The sequence below is a fragment of the Arachis duranensis genome, chromosome 6, assembly GCF_000817695.3.
Source record: "Arachis duranensis cultivar V14167 chromosome 6, aradu.V14167.gnm2.J7QH, whole genome shotgun sequence".
Lineage (NCBI taxonomy): Eukaryota > Viridiplantae > Streptophyta > Magnoliopsida > Fabales > Fabaceae > Arachis > Arachis duranensis.
The window spans coordinates 106,835,784-106,854,295 of NC_029777.3; the positions used below are offsets into that span (position 1 = coordinate 106,835,784).

The following is an 18,512-nucleotide window of genomic DNA, read 5'->3' on the forward strand; positions in this document are numbered from 1 at the left end:
AAATATACCACTGACAATTAATTTTTCAAAAAATTTAAGACCAATTTAATAGCAATTTTATAACTATAACCCTCAATATAAACAAATCAAATATAATTTTTATGTATTATTGTTAAATTAATCTTAAATTTTTTAAAAATTTAGCTGTCGATGATATATTTGATACAAATTAAAAATTTTTAAGACAAAATTAAATTTAAATAAAATATAGAGGTATTTTTAAAATTTTTGACAACTTCACGACAAAAATATACTTTACCTCATAAATAAATAAAAATGTTGACAATTATAAACTTATGGAATATGTGTAGTATAGGTATTAGAGTATAAAATAAATAAAAATTTTGACAATTTTGGAAAATAAAATAATGACAAAAAGAAGAACATGCTTGTCTGCATCTTCTCATTCTTTCTCACCAAAGTCACCTACCTCATCTTTGGAAGTGCACTAAGCAAAGGATAAAAAAAACCAAGCATAACAGGGAGTCAACAAAACCGCTTCATTTCGTTCCAAATCACAATTCCTGTTTCATCAAAACCAAAGCTAATTTTTCGGGTGTTCCTCGTTCCATCAGATTCACGCTTCACCAGCCACAACCACCGAATACTTATTTTTCAGTGAGTTCTTTCATTCATAAGCTTCAACTTTCAATTTTACTTTATTGCTCTTAGATTAGTGGTTCAAATCATGTAAAGTTTGTAACTTTCTTTGCGGAACAACAATGGGTTTTTCTCAGAATTCTTGCTTGCTGTGTATTTTGATGTATCCTAGCTAGGAGCTATGATATGATGATTATGGTGGTTGTGTTTATATCTGATTGTAATTTATATGGTTTGTTACTTTGTTATAGGTCACGAATATCCTAAATTGATTCATCCGTGAAACATCTAGTGTGATGGGTTGATAGAATTTGTTGGGTGTTTTTCTATATTTACCAATTTATTCAATCTTCAATGCCAATAAGATGATAAAATCAAAGTTTGAGTGTGGGGATCAAGATGTTGATGGTGGTGATGTTGGAGAAGCTAACTGTGAAGATGGTCGGTTACTGCGTGACATTGAGGAAATAAGCAGAGCCCTTTACTTGAACAAGGCCCCTTCTAAGGGCTTGTTCTCTTCGTCGAATATTCGATCCAAATCTGCTGAGAAAACTCGTGTAGCAAAGCCAAAAGTTCAATTTGCTCCAGGATATGTTAGGGATGATCTGTTTGTCAAGGACAAGAAGTTGCCTTCAGCATGGAATTGGAAGAAGCCCTTGAAAGCTTTGACCCATATTGGTAGTCAGAAGTTCCATTGTTGTTTTAATCTCCATGTCCACTCGGTTCAAGGGTTGCCGTCGAATTTCAATGGCATTAGTTTGCGTGTTCATTGGAAAAGGAAAAACAGCAGTTTGCAGACACGCTCGTCAATGGTTTTTGGCGGTGCTGTTGAGTTTGATGAAACTTTGGCCCATAAGTGCTCGGTATATGGTAGCGGCAGTGGGACTAGTCATTCTGTGAAGTATGATTCTAAGCGTTTCATGATTTATGTTTCTATTGTTGGGGCACCTCAAGTTGACATAGGGCATCATGAGGTAGATCTCACAAGACTTTTGCCTCTAACTTTGGAGGCATTAAGGGGCGACAATAGTTCCGGGAAATGGACCACAAGTTTTAGATTGGCAGGAAGCGCCATTGGAGCTAGCCTACATGTTAGTTTCAGTTATCAAGTCTTAAATGATGAATTGATGAAATTCGGTGGTAGCAATCCAAATGTTCTCAACCTTATTAATTTGGAGGCTAGCAGGTCTAGTACCGCAGACAATGCTGTGGATTTTGGTTCTAGCAATAGGGACATGAAGTCTTGGCAATCTGGGAGCTATGCTCATGAGCTGCAAAATAGATTGGTTGTCCCTCATTCAGATGATGCAACATCGTGCAATGAATTATTGCTGAATTCTGGCTCAGGTCTTTCGAAGTCAATCAGTTTATTATATCAGAAACTTGATGAGCAGAACTTGGATGATCCAGCCTGGATAAACTCGAAAGATTTGGAACCAATTAGGACCAAAATTCCTCTGAAATCGGAGTTTCCTGAAGAATCAATTGAACATGAGTGTGATGACACAGAGTCTGATGACACTGAGTTTTCCATTATTGAACAGGGTGTAGAAACATCGGATGGTAATTCCATGCAACCTGATCAGGAAAGAACTAAAACAATTGATGTATCTACGGTTGAAATCATTAATGTGGATGAGATTATTAAGGACGACGACATAGATTTAGACAGAAACACAAGATGTGATTCAAGGGATAACATATGTCATAGTTGCTTGAACGGGGCGATTGCAGATGACAGCAAACTTAACTGCAGTAGCACATGTGCCGATCAAACTTCCATGAAAGCAGTGGATACAGCTCATGAGACATCACCGGAGTTGGTAGTTTTAGATAACTTGGATGCTTTATGGCCAATGCATGAGTTTCTACATCACGAACAACACCAGTTGAGTCTCCAGTCTGATTATAAAACACATAGAACATTGAAAAAGTCACATAGCTTGGATGATTTCACTGAATCTGTGGCAAATGATTTCTTGAACATGCTTGCTACGGAGAGTGACACGTTTGACTTGGGTTGCCATGGTGATCCACAATCTCCTAGAGAACAGCTTTTAAGCCAGTTTGTAGAAGAGGCTCTGTCTTCAGGTAACTTCAGTCTTTATTTCGATGCAAATAAGGAGGAATTGGGAATAGATATAGATACACTTGGAGCGGGTAGGGAAGATTTTGCTGCGGATTCTGAATTGTCTTTAACTATTCAATCTGCTGAGGAGGATCATGAAAGGGCGAGTCGGTTATTACTCCATAGAAGGAATGCTAAAATGCTTGAAGATCTAGAGACTGACTCATTGATGCAACAATGGGGATTAAATGAAAAGGACTTTGAAGATTCTCCTGGAACGTGGTCCGGTGGATTTGGAAGTCCAATTGAGTTACCGAATGAAGAATCATCGATGTTACCTTCAATTGAAGAAGGGCTTGGTTCATTTGTTGAAACAAAGGATGGAGGCTTTCTCAAGTCCATGAGTCCTTCCCTCTTCAGACATGCTAAAAATGGTGGGAAGCTAATCGTTCAAGCTTCTAATCCACTTGTTCTACCTGCAGAAATGGGTAATGATGTATTGGAGATACTTCTGCATATGGCATCTGATGGAGTTGAGGATCTGTATAATCATATCTACAAATTAATGCCTTTGGAAGATATCACTGGAAAATCCATTAAGCGAATTGCGTGGGAAGCTACAACTGACATGAGATCTCCTAGAAGGTTAGGAAGTGCTTTAGTGGCCTTATTGAATTATTATTATTATTATTATTTTCAAGATTACCATCTTATATTCATGTTTGTTTTGTTTCTCTTGGAATTTTGATATGGAGTTTGAAGTACTAGACATTCACCGGTTAATTGGTGACCAATATTCTTGCCCCAGAAGTTAGTTCAAAGGGGGAGAATGGCCGAAGCTATTTCTATAAAGGCTATTTGGTCATATTCCTACACACTGCACAATGTGAAACTCAACAGTTTTATTCAAATATTATTAGCTTCTATTTTATATTTTCTGATTTCCTTTTCTTAAATGTTATTGCAGGCATGAATTTCCACATGGTTATGTAATTAATCAAGGCATAGACTTCAATTCCTTATCCCTAGAAGCTATAGCTCCTATAGCTATTGGTATGATTGAAACCCTTTTGATAGAAGGGTTAAGAATACAATCTGGCATGTCGACTGTGGCGGCACCATCAAGCATTCGTCCCCAGCAGCATATGGGGATTGTTGATGTTAATGGATTGATAGGTCTGTCAGTGACATTGGATCAGTGGTTGAGATTGGATTCTGGGATTATTGAAGGAGATTTGGAGCAAATTTTAAAGGTCCTTAAAGCTCATCATTCGAAAATCTCGGAATTAGACGATGAAGTGTTGGAAAAGGCCATGGACAGGGTAAGAATATATGGCAGCGAATACAGACTCTTTGGAAACCACATAACAGTGGCTTGCATGATCCAGCTTAGGGATCCCCTACGAAATTACGAACCTGTTGGCGTTCCGATGCTGGTTTTAACTCAAGTCGAAAGGGTTCACATACATGACGATGAATCGTCGCGATCCCTCAGCATTTTTCTTGAAAGACAGGATGAGGGAGCTGAGAATGAGGCCCTGCAAAATGATTCAAATGATGTAGAAAACTCAGCACCCCAGTTCAGATTTAAGATCAGTGAGATTCATCTTGCCAGTGTTACAACCAACGAAGCCGGGAAAAGGAAACTATGGGGTACCGGAGCTCAGCGGCAATCTGCATTCCGATGGTTGCGCACCACCGGCATGGATAGTAGTAGTACTGCTAAACATTCAACTTCGAAGTCAAAGGCAATTGTTAGATCGTTCCCATTGTTGACCAACAAGTTGCTGAATGAGGATATTTTATGGAGCATTTCTTGTGTTCATGATAACAAGAGGACTAGTGCTGAAAATGTACACATTCGGAACCCTGATATTATCTTTTCCAAATTGAACTAACAGATAATTTTTTGACATGCCATGTTAGCCAATTTAGGGGAAAAAAATGTTCCTCTTTGTAGATAGTTTATACTAATTGGTAGATATTTTGTTATCTGGGAATGAAGTTATAAGAATCAATTAGTTCAAACTCTGAGGTATATTGAACTTTCTCAGAATGTCATAAATTCACCAAGTTATGTTTGGTCAATGAGGCATTAAGATAATTTCAATGGTGTAAATCTAATAGAAATTACTGGTTTAAAATTATGCTAAAGTTTACACCATTGAATTATCTTGATGCATGATACAAATGGGTTTAACTTGGTGAATCATGAAGATGTTTTGAGTGAAAAGTTGGTTGAACTCGAGTATGAGTTACACCAAAGTTTATTAGATATAGATAATCAGTTATAACTTGATTGAAGGTGATTACAGTTGTAACTGATTGAATAACAAAATACCTTCTTGAGAGTTTTGATAATCACTTTTTCTTTCGGTTGAGTATTATGTGTAATTTAAAAATTATTAGTACATTAGTCTAGTTGTAAAAAAAAAAAAAAACAAAAATATTCCATTTCCTAAAGCTGATGACTCTGATGGCATAATCCTTTGCTGGAAATTTTTATATTTTACTTTTTAAAAAAATCATTTGTTTGATTTTGTGTTGACAAGTATCATTTGTTATTGGATAAAATGTGAAACATAAATTAATTAGAGCATTTATTATTAGAATGTGAAGTTCACATCATTTGGAGTTATGATGAATGAAAAAAATGTTGGTATAGTATTCTATAAATATTATGTACACGTAATATTGTTCTGTTTCTTTTTTTAATTATTATATAAACTTTCCCTATTTCTTTATGACTCACAATTATATTGTATGAATGTATGAGGTGACCAAGAAGGTATTTATTTCATCACATTAGTGTGTTGTTTAGTTGAGCCTAATTAGGCCCTCTAACAAGCAATAATGGTGTTTTTTTTTTCCACATTTCCTTCATATTTGTATTTTTATTTTTTTATATTTTCATGAGAATGCCACAACCATTATGCGGGACAAGCATAAAATGTTTTATTTTTTTTTTTTTATTGTCCTCTTTCTTTTTGCAGAATTATGATTTGAAGTTAGAATTTAAAACTTAAAAGTTTAATATATAAAACAAAAAATAATTTTAAAAAATTGACTGATATTGACCGATAAAAGTTAACTTTCTAATTTCTTTTGGTAAATATTGATTAATTCAATCTAATAATCTAACTAGCTTGACCAACATTGTTTAGGTGGAAAACTATGCATGGTGGTATATACTAACACAAAAAGAAATATCATAAATATTTTCCTCTAATATTATTCTTTATTTACAGACCTTAGTAAAGATAAATAAGTTTACATATAGGGTGGGTTATATATATAAAGCTAGTAGCGAGATGAAGAAGGATGGTGAATGTGGATGCCTTCATAGGTTGTTATGACATACATTGGATCATCCCTATCCCTCTCTACTCTCTTTTTCACTGAACATCCATCCACTGAACACCTATAATAATTCCTGTGTAATCAAATATAATAAATATATAAAATATTTCTATTCATTAAACTTTTTTTATTTAGGGTTTAGGGGTGCTTTATATATATATACTTATTATTGCACTCGATAGAATTTGATAAAAGGTTTGTTATATTATTTTCTTACAATAATTTTTATAAAGGTGTATAAATAAATTATATATATATTTTTAATTTTCTCATGATGTGAATCTTTTCTTAGAATTACACATAAATTTGTTCATGATATACACCATGTATATATACATATAAGATGAAAACTCAGGTGCGGTCGACTTCACGTGAAGTTGATAATTGAGAACCATTAGATAATTTGACTGATTTTACTAAATTCTCATCTAACGACTCTCAACTATTAACTTCACGTAAAGTCGACTGCACCTGAGTTTTTACCATATATATAATAATGATAATGAAATGAATACATATATATGCTATATACCTTGGATTGGGGCTATTTTTGACCATCTTCTTTCCATATTTCCTCCACTTGTATCCATCATCCAACACTTCAACCTCTGATTTTGTTTTGAATGCATATCTATGTCTAGCTTCCTTCTTCTCTTGTCCACTGCTTATGTCTTTTAAGACACATGCATATATGCATGCATAACCAATCATGGTTATGATTAATTAAGTCCACATAAATAATTCATCAAAAGTTGAAGTAATTATATATGTGACTTTTGAAAACTGCTTTTGTAAGAAGAACCAAAGATGATAGTATGCATGGTTAGCTCTTAGCTAGGTTTGAGAAAAGAGACACATTTGCAAATGTTCTTTGCATTGTTACAAGAATTTGGCAGATTAGCAAGGAAATTTTGTAAAGATCAACATTTTTTGTTGTTAATTTATAATTATCTAGCGAGAAATTATTAGTGATAAATCAACGATAAATATTTTGTCATCAATTTAGAGACGTGTTCTTTACTTAATTATTAGTCGCTAAAGTTAAAGTTGAACATTGAGTGATGAAAAATGTTAGAAGATAAATAGAATTTATTGGTTTTTGACCATCATTTTTAGCTATTAACTTAATTTCTTTAGTCTAATAATCCAATCACGTATTTTTAATCCACATTTTTAAATATTGATAGTTAACTGTTGGCCAAAAATAATAAATTCTGCTAGCTCTCTAACATTTCTTTTGCGAGAAATTAGTTACCACATGACATACTTCCCTAACTGATTTCATGTCACATATAATGAATACTCAAACAAATGCACATTTCATTTGTAATATGTGAAGGTTTCATTGAAGAAGAAGAACATTTATGGATCATCAAATATATGCTAGCAGAATTTAATATTTCTTGTATAAAAATAGGTAAATTATATTAGATTGGTGTAACTTAAAATATCCTGTATGTAACTAATGATATTTTGAATTAAAACAACATAAAAATAAAACAAAATTAAAGGCAATATATACTTACTTGTTGATGAAGAGCCCTCAAAGTTGGAAGTAGCTCCTTCAACTTGAATGGGTGGTTGATGATGGAAAACATAGTTTTGATGATAAAGATTATGCTGAGAAACAAATGACTCATCATCAAGCCATTGAGTATCATCATCAATGGCCAAGTAATCTGATAATTCAAGAGACCAATTGTTGCTCAAGTCATCACTCTCAGGTGGTGACTCTGCTTCAGGAATTTGATGATCCTTTTGATCTGTCATCTTACTAATTCTCGTACCATAATAATTAATTAAATCATTTCATACATGGGCTCACCAAATAAAGAGTATATATATTTTTATAGATAGCTTTTAGGAGGCTTCATGGTGAGTTTCCTATGAATTGAAATTTTAATAATGATATTGAAGTTTGAAAGGTAATATGCAAAATTAAAGTAGGATTATGGATTGCCACGTATCATTACCATTAAAAATGAATTGCTATGAATAATAAAGTATAGGAAAAAAAAATAATGAGATGACTTGGAGAAGACTTGTCATATCAAGTTTCAAGTGCTGTAAATATAGATATATGTTAAATTTTGAACAAATATTCATTTTATTCATTTACTTAATTGTTGGAAGTTTAACTTTTTTATATAATAATTTATTAACTAATAACAAATTTTAAAATAGAATTTAAATATGTGACAAATTTACTGTTAGCCTACAAAAAATAAAAAAATATTGTTATTTTAGAGATATAATTATTTATATATTTTTTATTTTAATTTGAATTTTTTAAAAAAGTAATATCATATTATAGTATCACAGCTTTTATGACAGAAAAATATAAAATATGATATTTGTTAAAACAAATAAAAAGAAAAAAAAATCTATGCAAAAAAATCATTCAAACTTAAAAAAATACTTTTACATAAGAAATACGATAAATATATAATAAGTTATGTGTCTTTTTCTATTAATTTAAATTTTTTAAAAAAATGTATTGTAATAGATAAAAAATGTTAAATTTTGAGTTTTACAATACCCTACCAACAAACATGTAACTTATGTTGAATATATATTTGAATAAATTTGACAATACCCACTTTTATTGTGAGTGTTTCTAATATGATGTGTTAAATTTATATTATGTAAGAATATATGTAAGCAATCTTATCCAATTTGAGCGATATTATTTTTTAAAAATTTAAATTAATAAAAAATATACAAATAATTATATCTTTAATAATTTTTAATACGAGAGAATAGTAGTGCTTTAAAGAAAAAACAGAACGAAAAAGATTGAACTTAATGACAAGTCTAAATGTCTAATAATCGGACAAAATTAACCTATTTTCAAATGGAATTTTCAAGTCCACAGTTTTGATGTTTTGTATAATTTTCAAGTTGCTTTGAACCACACAAGTTCGAGTCATTGCTTGCATATGTGGTACGAGATAAAATGAAATAAGTTGGTCGTTTTTTCATCTCTCTTAGGTAAAAAAATTCTTAAGAATTTAATTAATATAATAACTTTATCAAAAATAATTCTTTTGTGGCTTCTCAGTTATTTAATATTGAAATTAATTTTCGTTTTATATATTTTATTAAATATAGTGCGATATTAACATTTTGGAGCAGCGTTTCTGTGAGAGAGCCTACAAACATTAAACAAGCCTAAGTGCATTATTGTAAAGTGATGAAAACACTGAATAAGAAGAGAGTGAAAATATATACGGTAAATAAGATTATTTAAAATGAATATTTTTTAAAATAAAAAAATAAGGTTATTTGTCATTTAATCAACAATTTCTATTGAAAGTTAATTATATTTTATATTCCATCAAATGATATTTTTTTTTAATTTTATGTGGGTTATATATAGCTTGTTTAAATTAAAGGGGTACTTAAATTATATATATATATTTACTGATGTATTTTTTTATCTTTTACTACTTTTTGGTCACTAAATATTGAAAATGCATAAAATAATATATGTGTTTATTACACATTTATATATTACATTTATTATTATTATTCAATTATTCTAATAATAATAAATATATAAAATAAAACAATTTTATATTGTTTTAGACTGATTTTTTATTTTTTTTTAATATTTTGTTTTAAAAAATATTATATTTATCATTAAGCTTCACTGATGGAATCTAGAAGATCGTAGTTCTTTATCTGTAAAAGATATTGTCCAGAAACAAAGGCTTAATAAAAATTTAAAAATTAAAATAAAAGTATATAGAAATTAATTATATTTTTCTCACCAGCGATGACCTTTTGAGAGACATAAATTTGAACATATGTTCTTTTCACATTCAATTTATTGTATTTTGGTTTGAACAATTCATTCAAATAAAATGTTTAAAAACACATTTTACTATAATACAATTTTTTTAAACTAAAGACGCAATTACAATTTTTACTATTCTCTAAAAACCGCTACTGATAGTAACAGATAAGGATGAACATAAATCGTTACTGACAGTCGCAGTTTATGTCAAAAAACGTGCAATCAGAAATCGCTATAGGCAGCAACAGTTTCTGAAGGAATGGATCTGGGCATAAACTACTAGCGATTTATGTGTTGCATTGCTTGGATATAAACCGCTAGAGCTAGCCGCGATTTACGTTAACAGGGGTTATAAAACCGCGATAGCAAGTCGCGGATTCTTCGTTTGGTGTGGAGTGTGAAATTTGTTAGAGAGAAGAAATTCTAGAGAGAAGGAGGAGGATTTTAGGAGCGGATTTGGGTTTTCTCATCAGTTGATCTTCAACTGGATAACATGGCAGACGAACAGAGTTTGTACCGACTGAATGGCGTTGTATACATTGCCGGTGTCATTGTTGACAAGGTGAGCATGTTTTTCTTTTAGTCTTAGAATTTGGAAAATAGAATCTAGTATGTAGGGTATAGGAGCTAGAATTTATAATTGAATCTTTATAGTTGAGTATTACACTTTAAAATTTAGGATCTAGAATGTAGGGTATAGAAAATAGAATATATAAATTAATGAGGAGTGTTAGGTAACCAGCAAGTTTTGTGATTTGTAGTCATCAATTAGCCATCATAAGTATTTTTAATGGTGTGAGATTATATTTAATGGTGTGGGATTACTCACTTTTCTTTTGCTGATTAAGCGCTGACCAAATTTTAATAAAAGTGTTAGCTCCCTTGACTTTCTCTAAATTAATATTTATAATTTAGTATTAGACTTTGTGATATAGAATGTAGTATGTAGCGTATAGGACATGGACAATATCATACCTTAAGATTTATATTTTAGAGCATAGTTATCAGACCCGACTCGATCCGGCCGGTTCGACCGAAAATCTGGTCACCCAGTCATTTGACCGGACCGAGCCACTCGTTGAACCGGCTTACCTAGTCAAATCCGGTTCGACCTGACTGGTTTTCATGAAACCCGGTGACCCCGGCCAATTAATTTAACCTGGTCCAGGTCGTGTTTATTTTTTTTCCTAATAACTGAAATGGCACGTTTCAGACGCCCCCATTCCCTTTCAAGGAAACCCTAACCCAGCCAGCCTCTGAGACTCTGAGTGGAACCCCCCTAACCTAGCCAGCTTCGTCTCTGTGCTCTCTCCATCTCTCTCACTGGCTCACGGCCTCACCTGACATCGTCACTCTTTCATCTCTCTCCTCACCTCGACAGTCATCACTCTCAATCTCTCACCCCTCACTTCGTCGCTCTCTCGGTCTCTCACCTCGTCCCCTCATCTCGGTCGTCGCCGCGGTCCTGTGCCCCTGTGTTTGGTTCATCAGCGGCAGAAGCAGACGGAATCAGTCAAGCAGCAGCTGCTCCCTCGGGTGGTGGTCGTCGTCATCTTGTGTCGCGCCAAACGCGATGTCGGAATCAGTCAATTAGGTGAGCTCCCTTCAAATTTTTTACTATGTTCTTTCACTAGAATTTTTGTTGAGTCTGGTTAATGTTGCTATTGTATTTGGTTTTAGAGTTGTTGAACTTGAGAAAATTTGAGTTAGAAACTTAGAATTGTTACTGAATCTGGTTAATGTTGCTGTTGTATTTGGTTTTAGAGTTATTGAACTTGAGAAAATTTGAATACTTGCTGGATAACAAAGTTGGATACTTGCTGGATAATTTTTTTGTTGCTGGATAATGTTTGAGATTTTAAGTTGACAACTTGCTGGATAATTTTTTTGTTGCTGGATAATGTTTGAGTTGAATACTTGAATTTTGTTGCTGGATGATAACGTTTGAATTGAATATTTTGGTGGTTGTTGCTGCGTTGCTTAAAAACTCACTTAGGTCAATTTTTTGTTGCTAAAAATCTTTTATTTCTTTTGCTAGAATTTTAAAAATGTCTTCATCTCAAATTCGTCCTATGAAGATATTGATGCCAACTTTGAGATCACTCCTTGGACTTGATTTACCGATTGTGTTCTTCATTCGCCCTTGTTGATTTAAATTGAGAACATATTTTGTACTATATACTACTTTATTATCTTTTTTAAGATCATTAGTTATGGTTAAAAATTGATATTAGATTATTAATATTTGTAAAGACTTACATTTTAAGTTTTAAGACATTATTTTAATTTTATTTATATAATTTTATATTTTTTTAATTATGACCCGGTTAACTGGGTGAATCAGTGACTCACCAGTTGAACTAGTTACTCGGTGACCCGATCATATGACCAGATTGATTACTGGTTCGGTTATGATAACTATGGTTTAAGGTATAAGATTTAATGTGGATGAAATATTAGACTTTGTTGTGTTTTTGTAATTAGAGAGGTTGCAGATGTTATTTAGTGTTTATGCGTTGTAGTTATTTTTATTTATTTAATTATTTTGAGTAATTATTTATTGTTTATGCGTGTATCAAGTAGAATTTAATTGCGTCGTGGTTATTTTTAATGCATGGTGCAGCCGAGTAGGTGTATCTACAGTGTTCGGCGGCAACAAAATATGTCTATGCATGAACGAATCATACCTTATTTGGAGAGGGCTTATTTGTACCACCTGACCAGGTTGAACAAGCTCAGTGCATTCATTAAGAAGTGGTGTCCTGAGACATACACATTTCATATGCCTTTCGAAGAGTGCACCATAACGCTACAAGATGTGGCATATCAGTTTGGGTTGCTTGTCGATGGGAAGGCCGTTAGTGGGTGCCTAGCTGAGTTCGAAAAATTCATGGAGGGTGGCCGACCAGCTTGGGAATGGTTTCAAGAGTTATTTAGTGAGCTGCCACTGCCGAATAAAGTCAAGCAGATGACAATCCACTTCACATAGTTCCACGAGAGGTTTAGGGTGTTACCAGCTGATGCGACCGAGGATACTATTTGCATATACGCAGTACCTATATTATGATGTTGTTATCCACTTAGTTATTTGGTGACAAGAGTGCGAAGTGGGTTCATATTTGGTGGTTGCCTTTTGTGGCGAATCTTGATGACATGGATAATTATAGCTGGGGTTTCGCTGCATTGGTATGGTTGTACCAATGCATATGCCAGGTGGCGAATAGAAATGTCACTAACTTGGCGGGTCATTTTCAGCAGCTACAGAGTTGGATCTTCTGGCGGTTCCCCTTTCTGAGGCCGTAAGGGTTTGAGGATTTTTCATTTCCATTGGCATCCAGGTGTCATTTATTTGTTTCAAGTTTATAAACTATTATATGTCGTGTTAAACTTTCATCTTACCACTTACTATCATTCAGGTGGGTAGCATACTTACCACCAAATAGTGGGAAGGAGCAAAGGGTTATACAGTATCGCATGGCATTAGATCGATTGAGCGCTCGAGATGTAAGTTTCATGTCTGTGGTTGTTTGTATAAGTAGCGGTTCACCATTATCGCTGTAAATAATATTCTAACGTACGATTGTGTTGAATGTTTTAGATTGTGTGGGAGCCTCAGCAGCTTGCTGCAACACCTTTAGCGTTACCGATGCATCGGCTCTAACCAACGAAAAAATTCTCGCCCATATGACATGATAATCAAGATACCTGTGATCACTTGATATCGATATGGCCAAGCATGTGTGCGGTCATTTGTACCTCCGCACTTCCCAAGTGCTCTTCCTTTGCCGGAGCGTGATACGAATCATCCACGTCCACATTTTACCGAACTCTTTGCATCTTCCATGGTATTTAAGATGGTCGGATTCCCATCACCCTGTACTCAACTCCACGCCGAATGTAATCTTTTATGCTCAACACGGCTTCCTCCTTACTTTGGAAAGATTTGCCAATCTGAAATTCTGTTGGAGCAATTGCATCATGTAGTCCCTGACTCCCAAACGTTGCATCGACACCCGGCTGTTGGCCTAAGGCTTCCAAGTTCAAGGTCGACAAATGTGGAGGATGTTGCTGTGTGCCGGAACTCGATGGTTCATGGGGTATAGGTGGATTGCTCGGAGTATCATCATCATTGTCCCCAACAATGTTGACTGGCTCATCGTCTGAATCATCCTCTCGATCGCATTTTCAACTTGATCTGGTCCAGACTCAATTGCAAAATTAGGAAGACCCCGAGGTGAACTAGCAGTACCAACTGCAACACATGGAGGATCAATCAGCAAACAAGTAGGTACTATCACAAGCATCGACGTTGAGGCACCCCATTGTCGTCGACTGAGGATTCAGCGCTGATGCCCCAGAGCTGTTGACACCATCTTCCAACTTGGCAAACAACTTGGGTATTCTAACTTCGGAAAAACTTCCCCTACAGTGAAACAAGACCTGTATATCTTCATCGGACCCTATCACAAATGTCTCATACTTCACACCGGTTGACACAACAGTAATGGAATCTTGTAAAACAACTTTTTTACCTACTTTGTCCCACACACTCCCAACTTCTGTAATATGCTGTTTTTTATATCGGCCAAAGTACTCAACGACAGGATAAAAAGGCTAAGTAGTTCCCTATTCGTAAATTTAACACCGTACTTTTTACTTTTCTGAATTTTGCCATAGCAATGCACTAGTGCTAGAAAACTCTCATCACGTGAAAAATGACACTCCACTACTACCTCATTGCCTTGGAGGAATATATATAGACAAGAAGCATATGCATAAAGCACACATAAACTATTACTACCTATAGCGATTTATGCTCAAATTTATTCCTTCAGAAATCGTAGTTGTCTATAGTAATTTCTGGTTGCACGTTCTTCAATGTAAATTGTGACTGTCAGTAATAATTTACGTTCATCCCTAATCTACTACCTGCTATTAGTAACAATTTCTATAAAATTGTTAAAATTATAATTGCACTTTCAATTTAAAAAAGTTATATTATGATAAAATGTGTTTTTAAACATTTTATTTAAGTAAATTATCCTTTAATTTGACTTCAACTTTATTGTACAAAGACTTTTAAATTACTTTCAAAATTTAGTAGTATGAAATAGACATATATGTGTGATATTTAAATAATAATAATATAATATCATTCAAAGATTCTTGCATAGTGTTTCTTTCAGCAATTTAACCTTTTAAAAGAAATTATTTACCCTTTCCATTCTTTTTGATATACTACTTGTTCTTGCCTGATTATTCCGAAGTATAGCTCGTCTTCTGGCAAGGTCGGTGGACTTCTAGAGTGAACCAAGATATACGTCGGTAAAGGGTGAACGGCGAAAGTGGACACCTGCAAAGGCACTCCGACGCTCAAGTTAGTGCAGAGTGGACAATAGATCTTTATTTTTGGAAGAAGTGACATACCTCTCTTAGCTTTTTCCGTCTGCTTTATATTAGCGGAAAAGGTCGGCTGTTTTTCTTAGGTCGTAACGCCCAGGCAGAGGATTAATTGTAAATCTGACGTTATTGATTAATGGTCGTTTATGGCCATTATAAAATCGTCGGTTATGATTGGATCTCAAGCGTTACCAAACTATAACTCGTAACCGATGTTTACTAGTCATATCACTACTTTATCAATTTTTATTTCACATTTCCACTATACATGCTACTTTTATTTTTTTATGTAAAAATCATTATTGAATTATTAAATCTATTTTATTATTTTATCTCTATTAACTAAAGATTATTTTGTGAAGTATATTTTTTAAATTATTCTTGATAACAAGTTTTCCAACAAAGATGTTGCATATAGTGTATATGTCAACCTACCAATCATAATATAGTCCAATGCTTGCTCATTTTTGTGTTCGGAATTCTTAATTAACATTATTCGTTGACTCAAGTCAAATGATAGCTTAAATTAAATACCAAGATTTTTTGGGGTCCCATGAAATTGTGACAAGATTCCCAAACACACTTACTTGGAAGTTCATATGTATCTTCCTCGGTTTTTCATGTTTATGGTTATAACTTATAAGTGGCTGAGGATTCTTCCTTAATTGATTCAAAGTGTTGTTGTAGCTAATAACATCAAACCTTCATTATTGATTGTCTCATATAAGCATGCAACTTTCTTTTATTGGTTCCATCGAATCTTCTAACTCGATAGAATAGAGACTATTTTATTATAAATTAAATTTTTATATATTATTTAAGAATTTTTTATTGATTAATAATAAATTAATATATATACAAAATAAAATTCAAATTTTTGATATTTACTTAAATAAACTAATAAATTAATCNAACTACCTTCTCGTACTCAACAATGTTCTCTAATAAAATATTATTGAATTTTCAAATGGTGATGACCTAATAGACTATATATAAAACTAAAATTGGGACACTAGGCCAATTTCAGGTACCTTTCCCCTTATTAGCAATATATATGTCAAAATCAAGCATCTTGTATTTTTTTATGTTATGTTTTTTCAAAAAGTATTCATCAAGACTTGTTTCTTGGAAGCCTCATGGCACCATATGTAGCTAGGTTGAGAACCTTCTTTTTATTATTATTATTATTATTATTATTATTATTGTTCTTGCTGAGTTTGGCCGATGTATAGCTCGTTCGTCGATGAATGTCTTCAAGCTTCTCGTCGGGATGAGTTATACGTCGGCAAGGAGAGAACAAGGGGGTGGGTACCTGCAAAAGACACTCCGACGCTCGGGCTCATGAATAAATGAAATTTTATTTTTATAAATAAATAAGATAATGTTGCTGATGTTTTGTTTCTAGCTCTGATGAGGACGGCGATAATAGGTTGCTCAATTCTTTTGACTATTCCAAGATTAAGAATTATATATAATTTTAATTTCATGGATCTTTGATTTTTAAACCGGTCAACGATCTGCAACTTATGAACACCATCAATCAAATGCCGAATATTATTGCCGATTAATTGATTGGATTCTCTCCCATTTTTTATTTTTAATTCTTAATTATTATATTATAATATTTAAGTATCATTCATTAGTTGTGAATGTTATAATTTTAATTTTTTTTAATTATTTTCCATTTTCATTTTTTTTCAAAAAAATGATAACTGAAATTAAAAAAGATATTTTTATCATAGTCATGATAAAAGTAATAATAAGAAACAATTAAATATTAAACACAATATTTTTGTAATTAATACTAGCTATATATAGAGGCATCTTAATAGATATTATAAAATTAATAGATGACTCTATGTATTAAGCAGAATTTAAACTCTTATTAGATAAATAAGTGAGTTTATTACTGGATCGACGGCGGAGTCATATAGTAAAAAAAGGGACAATGACTCTTTAATTTTAATTTTTTATATGTAAATTATATGTAAATTTTAATTTAGTCTCTCTTAAAATTTTATTTTAATCTTATTTTATTGTGTAAATATTTTTAATTTCCTCTAATATTTTATCTAATTTCGCTCCTGCACTTGATCAATTAAATTGGTTTAAAATCAAGTTAAATTTAAGGGTCAGTTTGGCTAAACTTCTTAAATAAATTCTTTTGAAAAAGGAGCTTAAAATATAATAACTTTTATTAATAACAATTTTTAAATAAGTTATTTTGTGTTTGGAAAGTTATTATGGAAATCCTTATTTTAAAGTTGTGCATTAAATAGGAGTGATAAAATAGCTTTTGAAAATAGGAGAAGTCACATTTTTTAACTTTTTCAAAAAGCTCTTAAATAACTTTTTAAAAAGTTAAAAGTTTATCTAAAAAATTGTACTAAACACTATTAATACAACTTTTTATAAGTCAAAAATAAAAAAAAGTAGCTTATTGGTGTTTCCCAAACGGATCCTTAGTCTAGTAGTTAGCTCACTACTAATCTGTTTAAGTAAATGTCGATATAATTTTTATCTTGCATTATACATGTAACAACTCATTGACTAACGACAAATTCCTAAATAGAGTTTAATATTGCAATGTATTAATTATTTTGACCGATAAAATTAGCAGATACCGTAAAAATTAAAAAAAAAAAAAAAAACTAAGTTGGTTAAAAATCTTGTTGTACTTGAGCTATATCAAACTCCGAATATATAAAATTTTTTAGTGGGCAAGATTCCATTTCTGTTCTAACAGAATTTCTGGTACAACTCTTTTCTGCCACATGTGTATATAGCTACTGATGTGTATAAAACTCATCCAAGAATAACACAATCTCATTCAGTTTCTTTCATTCATGACCAAACCATCTCTCTTATTAAAACATTAGGTGAAGCTGAATTTTAACACAATCCATTGTTTTGTAGATTTAAATATTGTGTTAGTCTTTCTAGTTTTATCAAAATTATAATTAAATTTTTATATTTTTTATTTTGTAATTATTTTTTTAAATTAAAAATATTAAAAGTAACAAATATTTATTCTAAAAAACATGTATTTAAATATCTAATTAAATTTTTAATTAAATTAAAAATATTAAAATTAACCTATTTTTTATCTTAACTTTGTTTTTTATATATTTTATTTTGTTACTTTCTCATTAATTAACCATTTAAGTAACTTAAATGAATATACTCAATCACACTAATACTCAAATTAGTCATGAAGAACACGACAACTTTACTAATTTTTTAATTAGTTGTAACTCGTTCCACTTGCCGAAAACTAAATTTATA

At 32.2% G+C, this 18,512-nt stretch overlaps 2 protein-coding genes across 2 annotated transcripts; one reads left to right on the forward strand and one right to left on the reverse strand.

The window, feature by feature from the left end:
• Positions 1 to 331: 331 nt before the first annotated feature.
• Positions 332 to 5,207, forward strand: LOC107495607 (protein PLASTID MOVEMENT IMPAIRED 1-RELATED 1-like). Its single transcript, XM_016116773.3, has 3 exons — positions 332 to 618; positions 852 to 3,313; positions 3,636 to 5,207. Exons 2-3 carry the CDS (start codon positions 966 to 968, stop codon positions 4,564 to 4,566), a joined length of 3,279 nt encoding a protein of 1,092 aa, XP_015972259.1. The 5' UTR covers positions 332 to 618; positions 852 to 965; the 3' UTR covers positions 4,567 to 5,207.
• Positions 5,208 to 5,857: 650 nt separating this feature from the next.
• Positions 5,858 to 7,851, reverse strand: LOC107495525 (probable WRKY transcription factor 50). The gene is made up of 3 exons (XM_016116669.3): positions 7,555 to 7,851; positions 6,561 to 6,699; positions 5,858 to 6,101 (listed from the first exon to the last, which is right to left on the reverse strand). The coding sequence occupies exons 1-3, from the start codon at positions 7,796 to 7,798 to the stop codon at positions 5,969 to 5,971; spliced, it is 516 nt and encodes a 171-aa protein (XP_015972155.1). The 5' UTR covers positions 7,799 to 7,851; the 3' UTR covers positions 5,858 to 5,968.
• Between the last annotated feature and the right edge of the window lie 10,661 nt (positions 7,852 to 18,512).

Bases quoted from the DNA above. Each gene is read 5' to 3' on its own strand.
- LOC107495525 (XM_016116669.3), bottom strand. From the start codon at position 7,798: ATGACAGATCAAAAGGATCATCAAATTCCTGAAGCAGAGTCACCACCT. The intron at 6,700-7,554 runs GTAAGTATATAT...GTGTCTTAAAAG, and splicing joins TGAGGGCTCTTCATCAACAA to ACATAAGCAGTGGACAAGAG. The intron at 6,102-6,560 runs GTATATAGCATA...TTGATTACACAG, and splicing joins AAAAATAGCCCCAATCCAAG to GAATTATTATAGGTGTTCAG.
- LOC107495607 (XM_016116773.3), top strand. From the start codon at position 966: ATGATAAAATCAAAGTTTGAGTGTGGGGATCAAGATGTTGATGGTGGT. The intron at 3,314-3,635 runs GTTAGGAAGTGC...ATGTTATTGCAG, and splicing joins GACATGAGATCTCCTAGAAG to GCATGAATTTCCACATGGTT.